Here is a 27,502-nt window from a genome sequence, read left to right as displayed (position 1 = left end):
ATTTCCATTTGGAGCTTGTCTAGTTCTTTGTTTCTCAGCCAAATTCCACTTTAACCACCTAAACATTATGTCCCTGAGGAGTCGGTCCTTAAAATACTATTATTTAATGTAATAGTAGCCATAAAACTTACTGGCTTGCTAATTCTTTGTTTCTGACCTTTCTTATATCTTTCTAGTTATCTTTCTAGTTTCCACTGTGAAAGTGTTATGAGGGCTATTCCCACCTTTATGCCTAAGGGGGATTCTGCTTCATCTTCAGCAGGAGATATAGCTTAGTTTTTATCTTTACCTTGTGGCATGCTCTATAGAAGTGAGTTATTTCCCCCCATCCCCTTCCAAAAATAGATTACAGTGCTAAAGATTTTTAATCATCTGAGTAATTATTTATCTTGTGCAAGGGCTCCCCACTAATCCAACCTCACTTCTCCTCATAAACGATAATTAGCATGCTAACATTTGTCTAAAAGCACAGTTGTGTGTGTGTCCATACTGGAGCGTGTGTAGGTTATGCCAGAGTGCCACCTTTTAGTTGTGTGTCAGTGTGGAGTGTTCTGGTTAACAGCTCTTGTAAGCACTTGTTTGCTCATCATGCTGACTTGTAACAGTGACCTCTGGTTTTCTGTTAAGTCCTCCTTTCTATTGGTATGGGTTCGCTTGACTCTTCTCCATGCTAGATGCTTAGAAGGACCTGTTTGTTAGCTTATGACTTGCAATTGTACTGTTGTTAATCTCTGAAGAGAAAACAAAGTGCAGTTTAGGCATTCTGTCTTGTTGGGGGATATCACAGTATTGTCGGGAAATACCCTTGTCAGGAGGGGGGAGAGACTCATGGGTCCACCCAAGAAAGGTAATGGCTGAAGAGCCTGGAGCCTAGAGTGGGTACACCCTTTCTGGACCACTGAAGGGGAATGCAGGTGAAGTTGTCCTGAACTGTGACATTCACATTATTTTCCTTCTGTTTTAATTTTCTTTTTTCTATCAAACAATCCAACTGCCTGTATCCAACTCTCAATGCTGTAACTTTGCTGCTTGAAGCTACCAGTTGCTAGGCAGCATCTTCACTCTTCCTTAGGTTTCATATGCAACTTGTTGCCATAGAGCTCCTTGTCAGTGTAGGCATACCTGGCAGAGAGCCACCAGTTCCAGCCCAGGTAAGGAATAAATATTTTCAAATGAATTAGTCCTTTATACAGTGGGAAACGTGAAGACCTAACATGTTTGTCATGGCATTTGGCATGTAACCCAGCCCCGTAAGGAATTGTCACCACTTACCCTGCAACCCTGAGTTCTTCACAGTGGTTTGTTGTTGTAGTTACTGAAGGACTCAGCCTAAGCTCAACATGACGAGAGAGAACTCAGAGAACTTAGCTTTATCGACAAATAGGGGGGATCTAGTAGCAACACGTATATTTAGGTTGTCTAACGCTTCACTATGAAAGATTCTTTTGATTTTTATATATATATATATATATATATAATATTTTAGAAGCTGTAACACCTCCATTATTTGCAGCACTTCTTTGAAATTCTGCTAGAGTATGCTGCCTAGGAAAGTGTCTTTTCCTTCTTCCAGAAATTCAGTTCAGGTTTTGCTGAGCTATAAGCTGTTAAAAATCACTGTTTTTCTGCCTTTTATTTGCATGGCTTAGGAGAACTTCGACAGCGTGCCAAAATATTTGAACACGAATATTCCAAAGAGCTGGGTCACTGCAAACAGTAGCAGTAGAAGACAGTGCATTGGGAACACGTGGGAGGTGCCAGAGGAGCTGGAGCAGTGAGCAGTGTGGGGAGCCAAACCTGACATTTTGCCTTAATATATCCCTTTCCCCCTCTTCACTCCCATGACGCATGGCTCAGTCGTATATTTCAGGCGGCGGACGTGTGTGTTGCATGTTGAAACCTTAGGATTCGAACTCTGATTATTAAAGCGAAGATTTAGTCAGGGGTGTTTTTAGTAAAAGTCATGGACAGGTCACAGGCAATAAAAATTCACAGCCCGTGACTTTTATTATAAATACCTCTGACTAAATCTTTGCTGCTCCCGGAGTGCAGCTGCTCAGAGGGGAGAGTGGCCCGGAGGCCAATGGCTGGCCCCTGCTCCAGGGCCCCAAAGGACCACTCTCTGATGACTTCTGGGGTCACCCCAGGCCCACTGCTCAGGCTGCCCCTGGGACTGTGGCTGCCCCAGTGGTCCCCAGGGCCACCACCGGGACTGCTGCTTGGGTGGTCTTCGTGGCCAGCAGCGGCTGGAGTGGCTGGTCCCAGGGTCACCCCAACAGTGGCCGGTGCCATTTCAGAAGTCACGGAGGTTACTCGAGTAAGACTCGAGTAAGATGATGCGTGATTGGGTGATAAGTGTAGTTGTACATACTAGAATTTTGTTTTTACCTTTTTTCCTGTTAAAAAGCCCCTAAGAAATTACATCAAAAAGCTGTATCAAAATCATGTTGTTCAGACTGTGTTAAGTCAAGCACTCAAAAATTTAGATATTGTCTGTGTATCCCCCATGTCTATGTGCATGATGATGAATTTAATAGTATTCTTTCTTCAGAACCCTGCCTTTTTCAGTGCACAGGATCAGTGCACAAGGGGGCAGAATTATGATTGCCCAGACAACCGTAAATCTGGCATTTTTGAACTTTAACTGCTTGACTGTGCAACCAAATAAGTTTAATTTTAACGTAGTTTTTTTTGGTAGGAAATTTATAGAATGTTTCTCTGTATTGTTCATGTTCTGTTCCTTTGATGCTTCTTGTGGGGTATGTCTAATCCCTGACTGATCAACTTCAATGCAATTTGATGAATCTTTTCAACAGACAGTTTAGTAAATTAGGCTTTTACTGTGAGTTAACTGTTACTTGACTCTTCAGGTTTACCAGGGCCCAGAGTAACTTCCTGCTACTTTGTCTAATCTTAAATAGAATTATTTTCAAGCACTCGTGTTGAAATCTTTTCTCACCCTTATATGCCTGATAAAGAGCTTAATCCAAAACCCATTGAAGTCCATGGGAATTGTTCCATTAACTTCAGTGGGTTTGTTTGAGTCCAGTCCAAAGTGGATAAATTGTGTAAAAACACAAAACAAAAACACATAAGCTCCTGGCCCAAATTATTGAGAGGGGCGTATTCCATTATGGATAGGATTTACATACAATATTATTTTTTGCTATTAAAGTAGCTTCTTTTGTAATGATAATATTGACCCTAATGTTGTACATCTTTTACTCTAGTACAACCAGGCTTGTTGAAAATTTTTTCAGGATGTCAAAAATTTGGATAAATTGAAGTAAAGTTAGAAAGGGGGGGAGCAAAATTAATGTATCAGATTATTAGCAGTACCAAGGCGTCCCAAGCAACAAACTTACATTAATAACCAGCCTCTGTTGTAATTATTTATTTTCTTAGAGCAGAAATAATATCTGATTTTTAAAGATATTATCAGGCATGCTACTCAACAGTGTATTTGGTGCTGCCCAAAACACAGAGAGACACGATATCTGCTCTATAGAACTAAAATCTAAACAGTGAGAACTATACAAATATTAAATACCCTGGATGAGCTGAGGAAGCATGTCACAGTGTTGAAATGCTTTTATTAAATATGTAAAAGCACTTCCAACTTGTAGAATATATTGCATATTAATGTATAATTATAAGTACTATAGTCTAACTGAAGAACTTGGCAGAAATCCATGATGGATATCTTTCTCTCGTGGGTGGTTGTGGGTGTCTTATTAACCCAACTTGAAAAGTATCAATGATTTTGGGTTTCAGCTAAGTTAAATTCTTCTAGATTTCCCCCACAGCCTATATCTGAGTTAGATTTTGTATTTTTTTCCTCTGACTCTTAAGTCTTAATGTGAATTTGCTGAATGCATGTATTGCCTCTTTCTGTTGCTGACACATTGTTATCATGCACGAGAGCTCCGTCAGAGGTGTCATTCTCATCACTGTTTACCCACTCATCATTGCTCTAGGAATTGAAACTCGTGTGTGGCAAAAAAATCATACTAATTGATCGACGCCAGGAGGAAGAAACCAACAGCAGTACTCTTACAGGAAAGGAAAACAGGAATGATTCGAGCAATGAAATAGGCATATTGTGAAAAGCTGGCAATTTCATTCCACATATTTACCTGGGCTATTTCAATTGCTAGATTTTTATAATTGAAACAATGGATGTCTCATTATTTTCTTGTTTCATCACTTTAGTGAGCAGTTTGGGTTTTCTGCCAGAATCTGTTGTTTTATAGGTGGTGCATTTGCGCTTGTGCTCCACAGAGAACCTCTCATCCATTCCTAATTGAGTGTGCACCACTTGGATGCTACAGCGAAGGACAGTTTTAAAAATACATAAATTACTAATGTGGGAAATGACAGTTGAACAAAATTTTACCAGTCTTTTCGTAGATAGATTTATTTTTCCTTTTGTCCTTTTGTTCCTTAAAGAAACTAAAAAGAATTGACAGCCAAATATTTTCAAACTGTAGTCATTTATTTGGCATTGAAGCAACTGTTTCTTAGTAACTATATGCTGACAATCTGCAGATTGAACTCGAAAGAATCCCTTCATAGAGAGTCTGTCTGAAATTACATGAAACAGCCTGTTATAGGCAAAAGTAGGATGCTCATATCCAGAAAGTAACAAATAATTCTATCTTAGTATTATAATGGCAACTCGTAGCTAAACAGTAGTGAAGAATCTGTTCATGTTTCAGTTATATACCTGTTTGCGGAATTTAACGTGCTCACTGTTACCACACACAAATAATTTAATGCAATATTGAACTAGATACTTATTAAGCATTAGAGTATGGAGGATATGGATATTCAATGTTATACACTGAAGGGTGTCTTGTGTATACTTGGCATTATTATTTGTATTCATTTAACACCTAGAGGCCATAATAAAAAAAAATCAGAATCCCCACTGTACTGCATACTTCACATAAATACAACAAAAAGATGGCCCCTACCCAAAAGAGCTTACAATAAGTCTTTTTACTATTTTTCCATTTCTCTTCTATCACCTAAAGCAAGTTTCATTTTGGCCTCCTGTAAAGTGCTGGAAGATGCCCCTCAATTTCTTCCCATTCTTCACCAGCTGAGAGCCTTATCTTACTCGCTCTCCTTAGAATTCTAATGGTCCCATTTCTGTAATTGCTAAAACTGGTTGCTTTCTGTCGTTGCTGGTTCCTGGGAGTAGAGGGAGACTACACTGGGATGGGGGGTGCCTGTGACAGGATAGGGCAGGACGTGATCCACCCAGGACTCCTGACTTATTTTCCCAGCAGCTAGAAACCTTCTCTGACTGGCTTATTGCTCTCTTTGTGGCTCTCCTGTAATTTCTCAGGTAATAGGAAACCAGCTAATTTCCAGTGAGTTACAATACTTCACTTTGTATCTTACTTCACAAAATAAAATGCACAAATGTATAAAAAATGTAATAGTGAAGTCTTTTTGGAATGAATGGGATTTTCAATATTCATTGTAAATTGTTTGTGCTGAGCATTACTATATATTCAGAAACTTTTTGCAGTAATTTGCAAAGAACACAAACTTAGTAGTAAGAATATTTGACTGATTTAGTTTGATTTCAATTCCCAAAAATGGAGAATTATTTTTAGTTGTCACCCACTGAAAATTTAGATCATATCATGGGTGCATTTTCAGGTTGTCCAGGAAATTGTGTTGTAGTTAAACAGCGAGAGTCCTGTGGCACCTTAAAGACTAACATTTATTTGGGCATAAGCTTTCGTGGGTAGAAACCCACTATGTCAGATGCAAGTGTATTGTAGTTGTTCATCTTCACACTGTACTGAATGCCATCTTTAAATTAATATAATGCAAGGAAAATTCACAAAAAGATGAGCTCAAGAGAATCTGGTGATTTCAAGAAGCCAGGGGAGAAATTGGGGACTTGTTCAAGTCTCAAATTTTATTTATTTCTGGATCCCAGGTTTTCAATAGTTTGGGGATATTCAGATTGGATGATTTAGGCCTATTACTAATAAAAATATTCACTACATAACATCTGATCCAATGGAAGAGGAATTGTTCGTTCCTGCTTTGTGATCAGGCCCCAGGAGACAAAGAGATGGGAAATTTAATCAAGACCATAATAGATTGGACAAATCAAACTTGAATGATTGTTTCTGTATTTTGAAATGTCCATTAAAAGCCTCCATTAATATTAAGAGCTGAAAAGAGAAGGGACATATGTTTTTTCAGATTTGGATGCTGATTGATTCTCTTCTCTATATTAGGAGATCAGTTGTTCAACCTGAGCTCACTTATTTTTTTTTAGGGACCATATTTATTGTATCTTAGAATGTATAGGTTCTAGTGAACCTATTTTATTGTGGCCTGATCGTATCATCTCATCCCATATGGATATTTATTGCTTTTGCTAAACAGGTCAGAATTTGCGATGTATATTGCTGATGGTCTTGGATATAAGTAAGACTGAGTGGCATAGGTATGTTCAGTTATCAAGTTTTGGTGGCTTGCTATTTAGATTTGTGAGGAAAGTATGGGAAATGTGTATTGTCATTTTCTTTTGGAGAAAAATGGTTGCGCTCATATGTATTCTCCTGGACAGTTGTATGCAGACTTGGCCAAATTCTTTGCTCATATTGGTACAGATTTACAAGTCAGTTTACACCAGCAGAGAATTTGACTCAGTAACTGCGGTACAGATGTTCCTTACCTCAGTAGTTCTAATAATCAAGACAACCGTCAATATGGCATAAAATTTGGAGCTCTGTTACTTGCCTTTTAGTACTTAACATTTTTAGGCCTAGTTTCTGCCAACCTCGCTCACATGGCATTAATATTTTACTCTGAACAGTTATCCATAGGACTACGCAAGTAGTAAAATACTGTTCTATATGGATAAATGTGACCATTCCTGAGTATGGGCTGTTAAATATTCTGTGAAACTTTAATAATTTGATGGTTGAACTTGGGTCCCTAAATACTTGTATGACAAATTTATGACAACCCTGGGTAAATCTGTTCTAAAAAACATGAAGTGGACAAAGTGATAAAATAAGTAGTTAGACACAGATGTCTCTTTATTAGTCTTGCAGTAGAAGTAGATGTTTAGCTTAGTAAAGTGTGAAGTAGGACTCTGTTTACACTTCAAAATCACAAGTTTACCAGAAGTCTGTTAATCCTAACAAAGTGGCAGATTCAATTTTAGGTAAAAACACTTGTGCCAGCTCAGCTGCTTGGCAGCATGATGACACTTGGCTTAGTCATGGAAAGAGGTCAGTCTTTGAATGTTATCTATCAGCTAGTTTATTTTGTACATATAATAGTGCTGTAACTAACTTGATGTCAAGCCCATCAACAAAACGTTACATCATCTGAAACGTAGCTTTGCATCATTGCTCTTGAGTTGCTAAAAAGACACTTAGGCCTGGTGTACGCTGCCACTGGCGGTCAACGGGAGATGCACAAGCTACGTTACGTAATGTAGCTTGTGTATCTCCCTTCGACTTACTTACTTTGCTGTACCGCAGCATCTCCACGGTGCTGCTTCGACCGGAGACGTCCTCCGGCCAATGCAGCCTTACTCCTTTTGGGTGGGAGAGGATTAATGGTGTCGACCAGAGGCACTTCAAGTTCGATCCCGCTGCATCAATCTCGGCAGTGTAGACATATCCTTAAATTTAATAGTAATATATCAGTTTTCCTAACTTCAAAGGGTGTAAACAAATACTTGATGGATTTAATCATTCTTTGAGAGAATGAGAAGAAAAGGAGATTCTTAAAGATGACTGCAAGGGAAAAAATGCATTGTTCTTTTATTCTTCTGTAAAGAGAGTCTGAACAGCTTTTTATTGCTTGTTTCTTCTTAACCTTAGAAATACTAGGAATGTCTACTAGGAATATCCTCTGTTGGAGGATTTTAATCTCAGAAACAGCTCTTTTGGCTCTTTATTGAAGAGACAGCAGTGTTGGAACTTGAACAAAATGATCTTTTCTCCCAACTGTTTTTAAGATAAAAAACCTCCAACGTTTTAAATAGTCAGAATAGGAATAAAGTGCTGTCATAATCAGGTTTCACTTCCTTGCTGTGTGATGTGATAGAATCCTTCTGACTCTGTGTCCCATACAGTCTTAGCCAGCCTATCCCATGTGGAACCAGTTGCAAGATCTCAAGTACTTGTTAGGTAGACAATATGACTTTCTGAAGTAATTTAGCAGAAAAATCCAACATTTAGGTACTTCTTTATAGATCATAAAGAAACAAAGGACACAAACCGTCCCCACCATTACCCCCTTCTTGCAGGTCAACTTTAATTTATCAGGATCCAGATTCTGCCACTCTTATTCAGATTAGTACTACCTTATTCCAAAAGCAGTCATATTAAAATGAATAGGGATGCCTGCAAAGTACTGCTCACTGTGCGTAAGAGTAACAGAATCTTGCCATAGGTGATCTTTAGGGAGCCTTGGCTCTTTAGCTCAAGATTTAGCAGCCCACTGGATTTGGGAAACCTCAGTTCAATTTCCTGCTCCACCACGGACTTTTGAGTGTGATGTTGGACAAGTCACTGTAAGCATGTGTACACTGTTTGTTTAAAAAAAAAAAAACAAAAAAACACCCAAACCCCAAAAATCCATGGCAGCAAGTTTTAGAACCCAGATCAACTGATTTGCACTTGCAGGGCTCATGCTGTGGGTCAGTGTAGACGTTCCCAGCTGGTTTGGAGTCTGGGCTCTGATGCCCATCCCCCTTTACTGGGTGTTCAGCACTGTAGCACACAGCTAAACAGAGTCAGTTGATCCAGACGTTGAAACTCACTTCCGTAGGTCTTTGTTTTTTGTTTGTTTTTTGGTTTTTTTTACATTTTTTTTTATTTGCGGAGTAGACATACCTTTAGTCACTCTGTGCCTCAGATTCCCATTTGTTAAATTGTGGATAATAGTACTTGTCTACCTCACAGGAGTGTTGCAAGGATACATACATGAAAGATTATGAAGTGTTGAGATACTGTGGTGATAGGGGACATATAAATATCTTAAATATTATAACTATAAACTTTCTGCATGGAATGATTACTGTAAGTTTGTAAATAGTGTATTTGGTAAAGAAAATAGGAGTTTCTTTAGAACTTAACAGTTTTCCATTTTTTGTTTTGAAAGTAATGCCATCTTAAATCTGAATTATAAAAAAGAAATGTTCTTCTACTGCCATCTTAAATTTTCATTATATATATTTTGGAGTCTTTAAAAGACATCACGTACAAATGACTTTTTTTTTTAAATGTCATTTTGTCAATACACATTTTCTCTCTGCTGCAAACATGGCAAGCGAAGTTTTCAATCTGAAATAGCCTAGCTTGTGTAGAAGGAACTTTAGTGTGGTATGTCTTTAACAATTAATTGATTTTGCTAAGGCACATTTGGGTGGTTTTGTTTTCCACTGCAAATGCATTTAAATATTTCTTTTTAATTTTTCAGTCATTATTTAACCTGCTGGAGTTTCGAAGGCTAGTTTTGAACTACAATCCACCTGCAAGTGCTCAAGATTTGCCCCGAAACCAAAAGGTAAAATTAGAAACATACATTTCCAGTGACTAATATGGCATTTCTGTAGTAATGGAGTTTCATACTGTATCTGATTTCTAATTGTTACTAATTTCACAGGCACTAAATACATTGACTTTGTGCTTTGTTAGAAGGGGAGATTGGAGGCATTATAATTTCATGGTAGAATATAGGACTGGGAGTTAAGAGATCTGGATTTTGCTGCCAGGTCTACACTTGGAAGGCTTTGATCGTATAATTATATCAGCAAACTATACTAGCAAAACACTTCCAGTATTGATGCAGTTTATAGCAGCAAAACTGCACTTTTTTTTACAAGTTAATTGCACCAACCCAGGCAAAGTAAACTAGACGAGCAAAAGCACAGTTTTGCCCATATAACTGTGTCTACATTAGGGGCTTTTGCTAGCACAGCTGTGTAGGTCACAAATCATGTCTCATCATACCCCTGGCTAATATAGCTATGCCAGCAACAGTTTGTAGCGTAGACCTGGCCACACTCGCTGTTTAATATTGGGCCTGATTTTCACAGGTGTTAATTACCCACAGATCCTCTTTTAAAATTAAGCACTGTACTACTAACTGACTCATCCTCTCACAACATAATTATGAGGTAATGGGGAGGAAGATTGGTTTTGTGCCTATGGCTGTAGAATGGGACTCAATGTTCAATTCCTAGCTCTTCCTCAGGCTTCCTGTGTGACCTTGGGTGAATTACTTACTCTCTGTGATTCAGTTCATAGTCTGACAAAATAGGGATAATAAAAACTTCCTCCCTCATGGGCAGGTGAAGCCTGGAGATGTTAATGGTCTGATTTTTCAAAGGTTGGGGAACAATAGGTCATGGTGTCTCTAAGTCATTTGAGTAAGACCACAAAATGGTGCGCAACTGGTACCATGTAGGCTGTAGTAGGAATTTATTAAGGCCGGGTAAGGGAACAATGTATTCTATTAATTGAAAGAGTTCTGATAGCAACATACCTTTCCATAGCCAAATAGTTGTCCTAAAATATTTGGGTTTTTTTGCACATTACCCACTAATTTCTGTCTAGCATCTTAACATCAGTTACATTACCTGTCTAAGTGGCAGCTACACTTCCTCTTGAGTTTCTTATCTTGTTTTTCTAGCACTTAAAATACAATTGGCTCAGTAGATGGCATCAAGTAAATAGGCTTAATGGAATTGTTGCCATTGAAGAACAATCTCCTACCCAGGGACTGGCACTTGCAATATAATACAGATTGCACTTCCAAACATCTTATCTCTTAGCAGCTTTGGCCATGTCAGACGTTGTCAGACTAATGTTGCATGAAATGGCACAATGTCAGCCAAACATATGGGCTCGAGTGTAGGCATCTTGCTAGCTGGTATATTGGAGTGTCAGATTGGGTTGGTGATAGCAAGAGTCCTTAAGGGTCTACTTTTTCCTCTGTTTAATGATAACTTGTGTTCTATAGCCTACCTTCCATCCCAAGCGGAATAAATAACATAAACTGATGTACATGCATCTCTTTATCTACCATTGGAACGCAGCCACCTCTATGCTGAAAGGCTGCTTGTTCTCATAGCATGCAATAATTTGATGTGAAGTGAAGGGACCATATCTGACTGAAATTGCAGGAAGAATTCAGGAAAACAGAAAAACTACTGGTTAGAAGTTGGCCAAATATCAGAGTGAAAACCCTTGCTTTTAGCGTTCATCTTCACTAGAAAAGAGGTGTTTTCTTAACTCACATTAGCTTGTGTGTTAACTAAGGCAAGATAAAATCTTAGAGCATGTCTACACTAAAAACTTAAGTCGAATTATGTTAGGTCGACTTACAGCCACCATAGTAATTACTGTGATGGTTTATGTCCACACTGCCCTCCTTCTGTTAGTGGTGTGTGTCCTCCCTAGGACCGCTTCCACCAACTTAAGATGGGCAGTTGGGTGGGGGGAGGGCTACTCCCGGGCTCTTGGCTCCCCGTTCCCATCCCCTGCCAGGAGCCCAGAGCCTGAGCAGCAGCTTGGCTGGGAGTGGGAAGCCAGGACCCTGGGGGATAGTCAGGCTCTAGCTAGAATCCCCCACTGCCCCAAGGTGACAGTCCTCATCAGCCAGGCTTTCTTGTCAATTTCATGACTCCAGCATGGAACCATGAAATTGACAAGAATATGTCAGCCAACAGTCTAACCTGCATCACCCTAACTACACCAACCTAAGCCCTATGCCTCTCATGGAGATGGAGTTATTAGGTTAGGTATTAGGGTACTTACATTGGCAGAAGCAAGGCTGTAGTGTGGACACTGACATCATTAGGTGGAAGTAGTAACTTCGTAGTGTAGGACAGCCCTTAGTGAAATAGGGCACTGTATAACATGGGCTAGCAGTTGAGGTAAACTGTTTATCTTTGTTAGGATTTTGTCTTGTGTTAGCTGCCATGTGTTAGCTAGCATGAGTTAAGAATGCACCCTTTATTCCCTAGTGCAGACAAGGCGGTACTGACCACAAATTTCCAAGATCTTTGTTTTATGTCTCTTCACTCTGATTGATTGAGAGTTGGGGGGCTTGTCGGGAAGTTCACATTCTAATTTTGGCTTTGCAATTGACTCTGTGTGGGTGGGAGTGCTGGGGAAAGTTACTTAAATTTTGTTTTCGGCTCTTCCCACTGGTGAAAGAGCTCTAAATAACACTTCACAACACTCCTGTGAAGGCAGTTAGGATTAATGCGTGTAAGGCACTTTGCACATGTACCCGTTATTATTATCATCATTATATAAATACCCCCTCATCACCATCCTGCTGCATTTGTACAGTAATAGTGGTACTATATATAAAGGGAAGTTTGTGCTGCTCTGCACCATAGGCAATACTGTTTGCTGAAGCAATGAAGTATTTCTTAAGCACTTTCCCCTGTCCAGGTATTTAACTGGTCTCACTCAATTTAGCAAGCAAATGTGATAGAACCACACTAAGGGGGTTGTCTTCAGGCCACTTGCTCATAATCAAGGAGTTTAGGAATCCATCCATTATTATTAATCTAGCTTTTTGCTGCTAGTGTAATTTGGGAGACAACATAGGCTACTGTGGCCCCACAGTACCATGTTTTAGCCTGTAGAGTAAGGCATAATGTGAATTATAATAGGGAAGACATTGTAATAGTCTGAAATCCATATTTTTGTGATTATACATTTCAGTTTGAAAATAAAACAAAGAAGGTAGTAATATTGATGATCATCTTTACACAAAGTACACATTTTTAAGTGCACATCAGTAGAAAGAAGCACATTGGAATAATTTAAAAGATAGATTTTGATCTATTATGGAACCTTCAGTGTAACTTGAAAATTTGTGCTAGTTCAGTTTTAATCTAAAACTTATAATGCACTACATTATAAATACTGTTTTTTTTTTAATACCAATTTATTTCAGCATAACTATTGGCAGTGTAAATTTAAATTTTACAAATTTCTGTAGGGAAAGAAAAATATATTAATGGTTTTTCTATAAATTATTTCCAAATGATTTTTTGCTACCCACCAATCTGTTTTTGTTGGAGACCAAAACTCATTACAATTCAGTTTACACTGAGCTGAATGAACTTTGTCTCATACACATTCACTGTTCTACATGTTCTAATGCAAAATTCTTCTGTAAATCTGTATTTATAGTATTATGAACTATAGTGTGTCTGCTAGAAGATTATAGCCTGTGATTGGTCAGGAGTTACTAATTATTTGTATCATGATAGCTCCTAGAAATTCTTGTCACTAGGTTCAGAAACATAATGAAAAGATGGTCTCTGCCTCAAAGAGCTTACAGTTTGTCCCCCATTCTGCACTAATTTGTGCACTGTGAGTTGTCACAGTGGGGCTATTCCTTTTGTCTAAAGTGGAACACGTGCATAAGTCTCTGCAGAGTTGGAGTCTGTGTGGTGGTGTGACAAAGGACTACTATATGCCTGTGTACCCTAACAAGTCAAAACTAGGAATGAGATGAGCACTTTAGTTAGGCCTACAACTTTTCAAAACGTCAGAATTTTAAAACAATGCCACCCTTCTCTTCCTCCCCTCCCCCAGTGCTTTTCCAGAAAAGACTATATTCAATCTAGTCTAAAAACATAAAAATTGAAACTCCCTGGTAGAAGAATATCACTATGTAAAATCTGAAATTCTGTCCACCTGAACAATTTGACTCGAAAATGGGAGAAAACTAAGGAGCTAGGAACATCTAAATAGAAATCTGATTTAAAATGAAAAAAAAAAAAACAGTTTTAAAACTTGGAAATAATAGTGTATTAGATGAAATGAAGGTTCTATGAATGTTGCTCTTAACTTTTTGCCTTTTTGTGAAGTAGGCTGGAAGAGCAGGTAAGTCTGCCTGTAGGCCTGTGTGAATATGAAAGCTATTTAACGTACAAGCAGAATACATTCAAAATTATTATTCCTACTTTAAAAATTATGTGAAACACAATTTTTATACAGGTTGCTCTTAAACATACCAGGTAGCATTGCACAGAACTGCCTAAACAAGTCTGTTTTTTTGATTAGGCTATACAGTTGTTTGTTACAGAGCAGTAGCAGTTTGACTAGCAGGCTTGACATCTATACCTTGTTTGGGTGCTGGTACGTTTATTTTAAATTTGGAATAAGTAGTCTTCCTTTCTTTCATATTTTTTTGATTAACAAGCATCATTCATGAGCAGTATTTGCAATCCTTTCAGGAGCCAGAGCGGTATGATTAGTGTTGTACAGTACCTGTAATCTGGATTGAATTAAAGAGGAGACTACCATTACATTTCAAGTTCCTTTTTTTGTGATTTTGAAGGCCAGAAATATTGCTAGCCTATCCTTATATTATGTTTGTTTCTCTTCTCGAAGTTAGAGAGAGAACTACAGATTACCGCACAGGTATTCTTAATAGGATTGGAGGAGATTAGAGCAGGTCATTATGTGGGGGATTTTACTTCTAATCCCATCCAGGGAAGCAGCAATGATGCACGCCGTCTTTGCAAATTCATGGTCCACTGAAAGCACACACATTCCAAGGAGTATGCTGAAACAGTGACTTCACCAGAAGCAAACAGGCTAAATATCTGAGTAGAACCTGCTGTATGTTTCCTAGGCTTTATGCAGTCTGGTTTTAAATGTGTCTAGTGATAGGGTTGCTTGCCGATTTCTTTTGGAGACATTTACAGACTGATAAATCTCACTGCTGGAAGATTTTAAATTACCAGTTTAAATTCTTTTTCTTAAATTTCATCTCATTACTCTTGCTTGTGTCCTCTTGGACCTATTCTAAACAATTCCTCTCCCTCCGTATATCTACACACTAAATGTTTCTAGGCAATTATACTGTCCGCATCCTGAGTTAGCCAACATATTTGTTAATCTCACTGTGAAGTAAATAGTGACATTAGCAAACAGTAGTTAGCACAAGAATAACTAATATTCAAGCAATCATGTATTTCAGTCAATCTCCTGTAGAATTTCACTTTATAAAATGTATTAATTGTAAAAATGAGAGTATTATCTTGAGCCTCTATAGTTAGGCATGGAAAGATTAGATTTTTATCAGCAATTGTCAGTAAACATTAATTTCATCTTACACACACAAGCTGTTGAAAAAATATTTCCATCAGTGATAACAGAAATTTATAGCAAAATAAGAAAAACGTGGCTTGAAAGCTTTAATTAGAATCAAAATCCAGAGAGTTAGACTTTTGAATTAGGTTTGTTAGAAATGGACTAACGAATGAATAGTAAAAATAGGTATGATTTGTTTATTTAAGGATATTTACTTTGTATATTTTGACATGGTGTTGACAGTTTGTGTTTTAACAGTGTATATAAAGCTTTAACATTTTGACTCTCAACAACTATTGTCATTAAATAATTGTCTGACAACCCCATAATTTCCCACAACTGTTAAAAAATTAAATTGATAAAAATAAAAAATGCTTAAAAGTAAATCTTGATATTAACTGTTAAAAAAAAATCAAAATCAAATTCTGCACGCCTATTTATAGTATTAAACATAATCCCATGTTTCCACCACTTACACTATTGAGCCGTGCCTGGTGTTTGAAGGCTAAATATTCATGTCTAACGTCTAGTTTCTAGGGGCTTGTCTACACTTACAGTGCTGCAGTGGTACAGCTGCACCACTGTAGTGCTTAGTGTGAAGACGCTACTTACACCAACGGGAAAAGCTTCTCCTGTTGGCATAGGTACTCCACTTCCCGAGAGGTGCTAACTGTGTCGACAAGAGAATCCCTCCTGTCAACGTAGCACTGTCTACGCTAGGAATTTGGTCAGAGTAACTGCATCGCTCAAGGGTGTGGATTTTCCACACCGCTGAGCATCATAGTTATACCGACACAAGTTCACAGGGCTTAAAAACTAAGGGCTGGTCTATGCTACAGACTTTTGTCAACCAAAATCAGCTTTTTGCACCAAAACAGTGGTGGTGTACAAAGTGTAATCCCTCCCTTCCACCCCCGCTGACCCAACTCCCCTGGTTTTATGACAAAATAAAATCACCTTGAAGAGATGTGTCCTGCCTTTTGTGCCAAACTTCTAGCAACAAAGTGTCCGTGTAGACAGAGCACTTGGTTATGTTGTGGTAAATGGCCTCCAGGAAATGTCCCACAATGCCCATCGTGTCTGCTCTGGCCATCAATTTGAACTCAGCTGCCCTGCAGCCATCCGCCCCTCCCCCTTTAAAGTCCTGGGAATTTTTGAAATTCCACTTCCAGCTTGGTTGGCATGGAGAGCTCACATCACATCTTCCCAGCTGACCATGGCGGCTCCAGGCACCAAACACACACTCACTTGGAGCACACCGGAGTTTCTGGATCTGATCAGCATTTGGGGAGAGGAGGCTGTGCAATCGCAGCTCCATTTCAGCCAAAGGAACTTTGGTATGTACAGTCAGATTTCTCGTGCCATGGCGGAGAAGGGCTATGAATGGGACACAGTGCAATGCCGTGTGAAAATAAAGGAACTGTAGCAGGGGTACCAAAAGGCTAGGGAGGCATATTGTCTTTCTGGTGCAGAGCCAAAGACATGCTGCTTTTATAAGGAGTTGGAAGCCATCCTCGGTGGCAACCCCACCTCCAAGAGACCAGTGGATACCTCTGCGAGCCTGGAAACAGTGGACACTGGATTCAACCCAGATGAAGAAGTCGTGGATGAGGAGATAGAGTTGGAGGATGATGATGAACAGGGACTGGGTCGTTTGGTGACAGTGGGGAGCCAGGACCTCTTGTTGAACCTGGAGGATTCAAGCCAGTCCCAACCCTCCAGCTCTAGCGTGCAGGATGTAGGAGAGGGGATCTCTAATAAGGGATTTTTTTTGAGCTGATGCTGCTCGGTTACATGAGATACGGCTGTCCTTTGCTTGGTTGCATTATACAGCTGGTTGAAGGGATAGAAATGCACAAGAGTAGCTGTGTTTTCTTGGGCATACCATTCCCCTGTCAGCAAGGCAATGCAGCGGAGAAGTGTGTTAATGCACAACAAGATTTCACTGGAATCCCCCAGAGAGATCTCTAGGAAACTTCCTTGGAGATACTCGCCAATCCTCTGCTAGAGATTTCTTGGCAGACCTATTTTGTTTCTTCCCCCATTGTAGGAAACTTTCCCACGCCAATCAGCAATCAGTTGCACAGGGATCAAAGCAGCACACATGCAAGCAGCATAGGGACCCTGTTTGAAAGTGCTCACATGGAGAAGATGAGTGTGTCATGCACCTTTCCTGACCCACCTACATTAATGTCAGTGAAACACCCATAGTGATCCACAAGCATCTGCAGTCCCATTGAGAAGTATCTCCTTTTTATTGATATACTCTGTCGCAAGATGGTCGGGGGCCCAATTTGGGATATGCATGCCATCTATTACCCCACCACTGTTTTGGAATTCCATCGCTGCAAAGCCATCAATTATTTCACGCACGTTTCCAAGACTCTGTCATTCATAGCAGAATATGATTAATGGCCTTGCACACTTGCAATAACATAGCGCCAATGGTGCTCTTCCTCACTTCAGACTGATGAGCGACAGACCGGTAGCAGTCTGGAGTTGCCAGCTTCTATATGGTGATCGCCACAATCTTCTCCACCGAGAAAATAGCTCTCATTCTGATGTCCTTGTGACGCAGGGCAGCGGTGAGCTCCGCACGGAGTTTCATGAAGGTGGCTTTGCGCATTCAAAAGTTCTGCAGCCACTGCTCAGCATCCCGGACCTGCATAACAATGCGATCCCACCACTCAGTGCTTGTTTCATATGCCCAAAAGCAGCAGTGCACCGCGTGCAGATGCTCTGTGAACGCAAATGATAATCCGATGTTGTTTGTTTGCATGGCACACAGCAGGTCAGTCGCCTCGGATTCCTGTTCCGATTGAGAGCGCATGTTATACTGCATGAGCAGCCGCGATGTGTTCAGAACACTGACAACAGCAGTGGAGAACAGTGCAGGATCCATCCTTTCAGATAGAGATGGCGGGCGCACAGGAGACTGGGGCTGTTGAAAAACTCAGAAACTCATGGAATGATGGGACAGAAATCACTGCATCATGGGCCATTCAGCCTGCTCCTGTGATACACTGCGATCTTCTCTGCCTTCCCACAGCTCCTAGTGGCACAAGATGGCGAGTTGCACAGTGGGATAGCTGCCCACAGTGCACTGCTCTCACTGTCGATGCTAGAGTACCAACTGTGGACGGGCTTCAGCAACGCGACGGGTGCTGTGTGAACAGGCACAAGCATTGCAATTATAGTGCTTCATTCCTGTAACTTGCGTCGACAACACACTCTAGTGTAGACAAGGCCTAAGTTTCACTACTCAAGCGTATAGCTGCATATTTTTGTAGAGGGCCTTTTGTGGTTTTTTTGGGTCCAAGTTCCCATAACATAGCACAAGTCAAACAAAAGTCATGTGTTGCAACATGAGCAATGCATAAATAAGTTTTCATCTTGCATGGTAGCAGACTGAATATTAGTACATATGTAATATCTCCCAGTTCGTAACAGTATCTTTATAGTTACAAAGATGATGAAGTACTTTATGTAAAATTGTTGAATGTTTGTTTGTGTTCTTTTTCAATACAGGAACATAGGAATTTGCCTTTCATGCGTGAGTTGAGGTACCTGTTTTCACTTTTCGTTGGTTCGAAGAGAAAATACGTTGATCCATCTAGAGCAGTTGAAATTCTTAAAGATGCGTTCAAATCAAATGATTCTCAGCAGGTAACATAATATTTATATTTAAAATGGGATCTCCTCCTTATGGTCTCTGAACAGTAGCAAATATTTAACCTAAATAAAAAAGCAAAATACACTGTGTTCATAATATGATAATGATATTTCTAATTCTCCTTTGTTCACTTGATTGTTGTCCACATGTAATGCTCTACGATCTCTTTTGAGTGCTGCTTTCTTACACAGTGTCTAAATCCATTTTCCAAATGGAAGGAGGTTTGTGACTACATAGAATCATAGAGTTGGAAGGGACCTCAGGAAATCATCAAGTCCAACCCCCTGCTAAACCTCAGCTAAATAATCCCAGTGAGGGTTTTGTCAAGCCCAGCTTAAAAACCTCTAAAGATGGAGATTCCACCACCTCCCTAGGTAACCTATTCCAGTGCTTCACCACCCTCCCAGTGAAAAACTTTTTCCTAATGTCCAACCTAGACCTCCCCCCCTGCAACTTGAGACCATTGCTCCTTGTTCTCTCATCTGCCACCACTGAGAACAGCCTAGCTCCATCCGACCTGGAACCCCCTTTCAGGTAGTTAAAGGCTGCTATCAAATCCCCCCTCATTCTTCTCTTCTGTAGACTGAAAAAGCCTAGTTCCTTCAGCCTCTCCTCATAAGTCTTGTGCTCCAGCCCCCTAATCATTTTTGTTGCCCTCGGCTGGACTCGCTCTAACTTCTCCACATCCTTGTTGTAGTGGGGGACCCAAAACTGGACACAATACTCTAAATGCGGTCTCACCAATGCCGAATAGAGGGGAATGATCGCTTCCCGTGATCTGCTGGCAATGCTCCTACTAATGCAGCCCAATATGCTATTAGCCTTCTTGGCAACCAGGGCACACTGCTGACTCATATCCAGCTTCTTATCCACTGTAACCCCCAGGTCCTTTTCTGCAGAACTGCTGCCTAGCTCGTCGGTCCCCAGTCTGTAGCTGTGCATGAGATTCTTCCGTCCTAAGTGCAGGACTCTGCACTTGTCCTTGTTGAACCTCATCAGATTTCTTTTGGCACAATCCTCCAGTTTGTTTAGGTCCTTCTGTATCCTATCCCTATCTTCCAGGGTATCTACCACTCCCCCTAGCTTAGTGTCGTCTGCAAACTTGCTGAGGGTGCAATCTACCCCATCCTCCAGTTCTCTATCCATTTTATAGTCCATTCATCCAACCCATACTTCTTTAACGTGCTGATAAGAATACTGTGAGAGACCGTATCAAAAGCTTTGCTAAAGTCAAGGTAGATCACGTCCACCACTTTCCCCAAATCCACAGAACCAGTCACATCTTCATAGAAAGCAATCAGGTTGGTCAGGCATGACTTTCCCTTGGTGAATCCGTGTTGACTGTTCCTGATCACCTTCCTCTCTTCCAAGTGCCTTAAAATGGATTCCTTGAGGACCTGCTCCATGATTTTTCCAGGGATTGAGGTGAGGCTGACCGGTCTGTAGTTCCCAGGATCCTCTTTCCTCCCTTTCTTGAAGATGGGCACTATATTTGCTTTTTTCCAGTCATCAGGGACCTCCCCCAAATGCCACGAGCTTTCAAAGATAATAGCCAATGGTTCTGAAATCATATCAGCCAACTCCCTCAGCACCCTCGGGTGCATTGCATCTGGCCCCATGGACTTATGTATGTCCAATCTTTCTAAATAGTCTTGGACCTGTTCCTTTAGCATTGCAGGATGTTCACATCCTTCCCATTCTGTGCCGCCCAGTGCAGCAGTCTGGGAGCTGACCTTGTCTGTGAAGGTCTAACATAATGTGTCTAACATTACGTGTCTAACATAATCCATGCTTTTAAATTAACCCTCCTCCTACCCTCCCAACCCCCAAACAAAAAATTACTTCAAAGCAGTGGTAACTATTCCTTTTTTTTTTTTTTAACATAGATTTTTAACAGATCCACATTCCTGAGTTCCATCCTCCAGGTGTAAGTTTCAGAAGTTAAATGGAGTTAATAGTCTTCGGCAGAGTGCATTAGAGCTCTGCGCGAGACTATTTTTAATCTCACTCCCATCCCACCTCACAATACCCACTCCCACCCTCTCCTGCTATTATGGTAGTGGATCCTGAGGGATCCCCACGCAGGGCTCTACAGCGCATCTCAATTATTAATCTTGGCATGTTGCTTTTTCTCCAGATGGGAGAAAAATGCTAGATATTTATTCATTTGGAGAGTTTTGGTACTTTATTTTGTTTTGTCTAAATCATAGCTGTTACATTTTACTATTTCCAAGTGTTTTGTTTCTACTTTAATCTGTCATTTTATCCACATGGGCTCAGGTGGCTAAATCATTTGCTTACAACAATACACTGAGGTTAGTGTTTCATGTGGGTAGCATCAATTGTGACATGTCACATACTAAAAGACTTAGACAATGAAGTTCATGAGATGTATTGGAGCATCGTGGCACATGAGATCTGCCAAGGCATTAGGGGTGACTGGATAGTACTGACAGTTGTGAAACACAATGAATTCTGAGAGCCAGGATTGGGAAACTGTTGTAGCATGGCCTTGAAATACTTTGATTTTGGAGTTCTTGTCGGTGTGGATGCCTCTATGCTGTACTTAATAGTGTTTCAGGAATACACATACATATGTATTAATCATTGTTTATTTTCTTAACAGCAAGATGTGAGTGAATTCACTCATAAACTATTAGATTGGTTAGAAGATGCCTTTCAAATTAAAGCTGAAGAAGAGAGGTAAGGGTTTTTTAATATGCAGAAATGTATATATAGATAAATCTGCATCTAATTTCCTATCCTAAAGAACATTTAAACGGATTTTTAAAAGACAACTGACTCCTCTGTTCTTTCCATTAACCAATGGTCCATATTATGTACATGAAATTTTAAAAAAGGAGGTAACTTGGGTCCTATCTACACTGAAAGAAATAGAGCTTATAATATATAAGTGCAGCTCTGTTAATGGTAGCAGTGGAGTAAGTTGTTAAGTAGTTATGGCTCAGGAATTTTTACCACTTGTATCTAATCCTGTTCGGAGGCATTGTTCATCTTTGCATTGGACATTTTTTGTCTTTCAGGCATAGAAGCAAATTGGTTATTTAGTTGAATGTAAATTTTTATGACTGATAAAATAATCAGTGGACACAGAGTGTCAATGGGAATTTTCTTGTTTTAACTACTATAACAGCCCAGTCCAATCTCTGATGAAAATACTCCTGTTGAATTCAATGGCAGTTTGATCTGATCTTAACTTTAGGGTTCCCCTCCCCCCCCCCCCCATTCCCCCCCCCCTTGTTAGTAGTACGCTGGGCCTTCTTTTTGAAAACCTGCTTATTTTGTTGCTGGGACACAGATGGTAATATCTTATTGTACTTCAGTTAAAAGCTGATTTTTCCGAATACAGATAAGTTTCTATGTGCTGTCAGTAAGTTTTATTTATTTATTTTGCTCTCTTATCTTTTTCCTTAAGGAAACTTGGGGAACTTGATATGAAAATAGCAAAATATTAACGAACTAAAATTAATCACCGCCAATCAGTTGGCTTTTGTCTTTAAAGAAAATTAATTTTTAAATACAGTAGTTCAAATACTTCAAAATTTCTTCCAACATCTTCTCACAAAAGATAACTATTCACTGTGCCACCTGAACATCTGTACATTCTCTTGAACAATTAAATTTTTTAGGAGGGTGGAGGGAATTCACTCTTATATGGTAATGTATGGTTACAAGCAGTCTTGTGAATTGACTCCAATTTTGAGTTTGGATATGCCTGGAACTTCAAAGAATAAAATACACTTATAATTTATAACACTTATTTTGTGAATACACTTCATCATTGGTGAACACCTAAATCCTTAGATTACCATGAACAGTTGAAAGTACAAAACTTGACATTTACAATAATGAAAAATGAATTCTGCTGCTATATAGTATTTACATAATAAATGCAAATGCTTGTTACATTTTATGACTGTTGGTTTATGTGGCTTTGTTGTTTTTGATCTTAGTTTCATATTTCATGTTTTTAGGGATGGAGAGAAGCCAAAGAACCCAATGGTAGAGTTGTTTTATGGACGATTTCTAGCAGTGGGTGTGCTTGAAGGTACTCGTTTTATTGTACTTGAACTAGAAAAGATGTTAGTTGTTACATTTTAAAACTTTTGTCTAGTTAAACAAAAGAACTGTATACTTGTACACATTTGTAAATGGTACCTTACTCCACAGAAATACAGCTTTAAAATACCTACCACAGCTGTGATCATTTCTTTTCCCCCCTAGAAAAGCCAATTTTTGTAAACTAATGAACTAGGAGGGCTTCAGATAATTTCCAGTAGAGTTGAGTATGTGTTCAGCTGCAGCAAAATTTAGGTGCAGTTGAATATAAACACTCCTGAGAACTGACAAGCATAGTTTTTTGGCCAATATTTACTACTAGGCTACAGAAAATGCAGTTCCTGCATGTATTTACTAGTGAGCCATTCTCTCTATGGCATGTTTAGTACAGTTAAAATTTCTATTACTTTAAAGATTATGATGCTCCACTTTTAGAGAAATCACTCTAAAAAAACATTTCAGCCAAATTTAGTGACTTCCAAGTTGTCTCTTTGCCTGGAACATCCTCCCTCCTATGCCTCTGTCTGCCTCATTGTCTTCCTTCAAATCTATCCTACAAACTCATTACTTTCAACTAACATTCCAACTCGGATTTGCGCTCACATTCTCATTCATGATTTCCACATCTGAACATGGCAAGGTTACAAAACCAAAGTAGAAGAAGAAAAGGATGGGTCATGAAACATGACTCTTCTGATGACTAACATAAAGTATGCCTAAATAAATACACGTTTAAAAAAAAAAAAACCAAAAAACTTCCTTTGTGGTGTTACCCATTACTGCTTTCCCATTTCCATAGTTGGGTGTCTTTACACATTTGTATAAATTACTGTAGCCTTCTCAGAGCAGAAATCTTGGCTTGTCCTCTTTTTATGGCCTAATTCTATAAAACATATTTATACTAGAAGTTCTTTATCACATTAGTAGTCCCATTGACTTTTCTGGGACTATGCAGGTAAGTAAGAACTATTGAGTTAGAGTTTGGAGATTCAGGCCCTTATTTTTACACCTCTAAACACTATGCACATCTGGAATGCAATATGAACAATAAGTAAAACTAGTTGTTAAAGTAACATATGTAGGAACTAAAATATTTAGTAGATTTTAGTAGTTGAAGAGCAGAAAGAATATCCAGTTACAAAATATTATATCTGGATCATTTTCCCTCCAAAGTAATTTATTTTCAAGCATATGATTGATTTGTTCAGTACTAGAACGTAATCTGGAACTTGCAAACATTGTAACTATCTTTGCTTCTCTTTTTAAAAGAAGACTTGGTGCATTATGCAGCAGTCAGCCTAACTTTGATACCTGTTTATTAATTTGTTCCAGAATCTTTCCAATCAATTTATAAGCATCTAGAGGATAGTAGGGATATAAGGAATAGTGAGAATGTATTTGTCAAGAACAAATCATGCCAAACCAACCTAATTTATTTCTTTGCCAGGGTTACTAGCCTAGTGGATAGGAGGGAAGCAGTAGATGGGATATCTTGATTTTAGTAAGGCTTGGGATCCAGTCTCACATGACATTCTCATAAGAAATTAAGGAAATGTTCTCAATGAAATTACTATAAATTGGGTGCACAGCTGGTTGGAAAACAATACTCATGACTAGTTATTATCAGTGGCTCATGGTCAAACTGGGAGTCGTATGTATTGGGGTCCTAGAGTGGGTCAGTCTTGGATCTGATACGCTTTAGCATTTTTGTTAATGACGTAGATAATGGAATGGGGACTATGCTTATATAATTTGCAGATGATACTATCACGTTCCGGGGTGCAGTCTAGACCAATGAGGGGCTGTGTCACCACCTGCCCTGCATCCTTGGGTGCCTCACAATGCTTTGCTGCTGTAATTCCCAAACTGGGCCACTCACAAATAGCCAAAGAGCATGCAGGTCACACCCTGAGTGTCTATATATAGCTGCAGCCCGCCAGCAACTCTGTCAGACACTGGCTTTCACCAGCCTTGATTACCACTTGCAGGGTGACCTCTAAACACTCCCAGTCCTAGATTTTCCCCCCAAAATGTGTGTTCTGCATTGTCCAGCCCTCCCCATTTATTAAAGGTCTTTTGTCCCTGTAAGAGGTCCACATACAACTTTTTACTACTTCGATTGGTGTTAACCAAACATTTCAGTTTAAACACAACACTGGATTAGTTTGATTAAGGAATAAAACAAGTTTGTCTACAAAGAGAGAGATTTTAGGTGAGTACAGGTATAAGGCATTGAAGTCAGAAATGGTTACAAGAGAAATAAAGCTAAAACACTTTCTTGTAACTAAAATTTAACAGACTAGGGTGTTCAAGGTGACATTGTTACCACAGGTTTCCAGCAACAGGTCATAATCCCTTCCAAAGTCGTCTTGCATGAAAGAGAGAGAATAGCTGGGGTGTTTTTGCCTCTCACTTTTATAGTCCAGTTACCCTTTGAAATGCATTTTCATGAGGGTTACCCCTAGATAAAGTTTCTTCCTGCTGTGAGGCTGGAGACATGGGGTCTTGTCATTAAAGAGGTTCCATGTTGTTTGTTAAATTGAAAATCAATCTGTTTCTGCCCCCTTTCACTGCCAAAGAATGTCCACTTGACCGGTGATTGCCAATCAACTTCGATGACACCTGGCTAGAAACATCAACGTGTCCTTTGTCTTTGAGAAACTGGTTTACCCAATCCCCAGACACATTGCAGTCATAACTCAGCTTATATTCATAACTTTACATATGATTTTGCTACACACGTTTCACCATGATGTTATTGACCAACAAGCTATTAGTTTTTAAATGATGTTTCACAAGGTGTATTTTGTACGAAGACTATTACAATGGTGTGTAGGGTGTCAATACAGGGATGCATTATTTGCAGATGACCCCAAGCTGGAGGGGTAACAGGCACTTTGGAGGACAGGATTAGAATTCAAAATGACCGTGAAGCATTGGACCAGAGGTTCCCAACCTTTTTGGCTAAAGGGCTACAAATATATTTTTTACAACCCTGAAGGGCCACCACTCTCTGCCAGCAGCCTTCCTACCCCCCACTGCAGCCAGAGGGAAGGAGTTCAGCGAGGAGGATCTCCCATCCTCCTGGCTGCAGCAGGGAAACCATGTGCTCCACCTGGGTCCCTAGGCTGTGGCTCCCTTCTGCAGCCAGGGGAATGGGAGATCAGTGCTCCCCTCCCTCAGGCATCAGCGGGGAAGTAGTGCCTAGGCAGAGTGCTTTGCTGTGCTCCCTGCTACAGCCAAGGGGAGAGGAGCCACGGGCCGCTCTGAAAGACCCCGTGAGCCCTGGGTTGGGAACCACTGCATTAGACAGTTGGTCAGCAGTCAGCAAGAAGAAATCCAATAAAGACAAGTGCAAAGTACTTCATTTAGGAAAGAAACATCAAATGCACAACTACAAAATGGGGAATAACTGACTGGACAGTAGTGGTGCTGAAAAGCATCAGGGGTTATAAAGGATCACAAATTGAATGAGAGTCAATAATATGGTGCAGCTGCAAAAAAGGCTAATATCATTTTGGGGTGTATTAACAGGAATATCATAGTAAGATGCAGGAAGTAATTGTTCTGCTCTCCTTTGTGCTGGCAAGGTCTCAACAGTTTCTAGTTCTGGGCGCCCTCCCCTTTGGAATGAGGTGGAATAATTGGAGAGAGTCCAGAGGGAGAAACAAAAATGATAAAAGGTTTAGAAAATCTGACCTATGAGGAAAGATTAAAAAACCTTGGCTTGTTTTGGTTTACTTGGTCCTGCATCAGCACAGGGGACTGGACTTGATGACCTCTCAAGGTCCCTTCCAGCCCTGCATTTTTGATTCTGGAGTTCTAACACATGAATGATCAGAAGTTAAATGATAAATGTTTATGCATAAAACCTTAATCGTTAACACCTCTCTCCTACTAAGGTAAGAAATTTGAAAACACGGAAATGTTTGGCCAGTACCCACTCCAGGTCAATGGCTTTAAAGATCTGCATGAGTGCCTAGAAGCTGCCATGATTGAAGGAGAAATTGAATCTTTGCATTCAGAAAATTCAGGGAAGTCTGGCCAGGAGGTGAGTGAAATGTTTGATTCCTGTAGGGTCTAATTGTGCCTTTTTCTGATGATGTAAATCAAGTGCAAGATTAATAACCAGCATTGTAGATCCAACACCGCACTGTGCTGGTGATCATGCAGGCTGCTGCTGTAGTGGTGTAAGCCAATCCTAAATCATGCCTGTGTGGCATGCGTTGTGTGCGTAAGGAGTGAAAATGGCTACTTGATAGATCAAATAAAAGGGTTAGTTTGATTGTGTGTGTCAGTTCAACATGTAACAGGACTCCACGGAGAGATCCAACACCGGTGTGGTGATCGCTGATGCAAAAAATTGATAAGTCTGCATCCGCTTGTGTAGTACAACCCAGAAGTGAGCATTGTGTCTCACCAATGTGGCTGGAGATGTCCTACTGCTGATGTATGGATCTACCTTTTTGGTTCTGAAATGACACTGAGGGTCAGATAACCATCATGGGTGCCTGTTTTTGTTTGAACACAGTTGCCAGGGTAGACAGTTACACAGGTGAAGGTGGCACAGGCTGTAACACGTTGCTTATTTGCATAACCCTGCCCTGTCATGGTTGACTTGACA

The 27,502-nt window shown here is 39.9% G+C and overlaps 1 protein-coding gene across 4 annotated transcripts in view; it reads left to right on the top strand.

Moving 5' to 3' along the window:
• Positions 1 to 27,502, top strand: part of USP25 (ubiquitin specific peptidase 25) — a 139,505-nt gene that overhangs the window by 61,045 nt on the left and 50,958 nt on the right. For all 4 annotated transcript variants that reach the window (XM_067543203.1, XM_067543212.1, XM_067543196.1 and 1 more), the window contains exons 6-10: positions 9,475 to 9,561; positions 18,654 to 18,791; positions 21,425 to 21,501; positions 22,794 to 22,867; positions 26,781 to 26,929. In XM_067543203.1, coding sequence (XP_067399304.1) covers positions 9,475 to 9,561; positions 18,654 to 18,791; positions 21,425 to 21,501; positions 22,794 to 22,867; positions 26,781 to 26,929 — 525 coding nt within the window. The remainder of the gene's footprint in view (positions 1 to 9,474; positions 9,562 to 18,653; positions 18,792 to 21,424; positions 21,502 to 22,793; positions 22,868 to 26,780; positions 26,930 to 27,502) is intronic.

This window comes from Emydura macquarii, unplaced genomic scaffold (assembly GCF_026122565.2).
Source record: "Emydura macquarii macquarii isolate MOO-44397 ecotype Brisbane River unplaced genomic scaffold, CSIRO-AGI_Emac_v2 contig_75, whole genome shotgun sequence".
Taxonomy (NCBI): domain Eukaryota; kingdom Metazoa; phylum Chordata; order Testudines; family Chelidae; genus Emydura; species Emydura macquarii.
The sequence above is the reverse complement of the archived record's forward strand: the minus strand, read 5'-3'. Positions and strand labels throughout refer to the sequence as shown.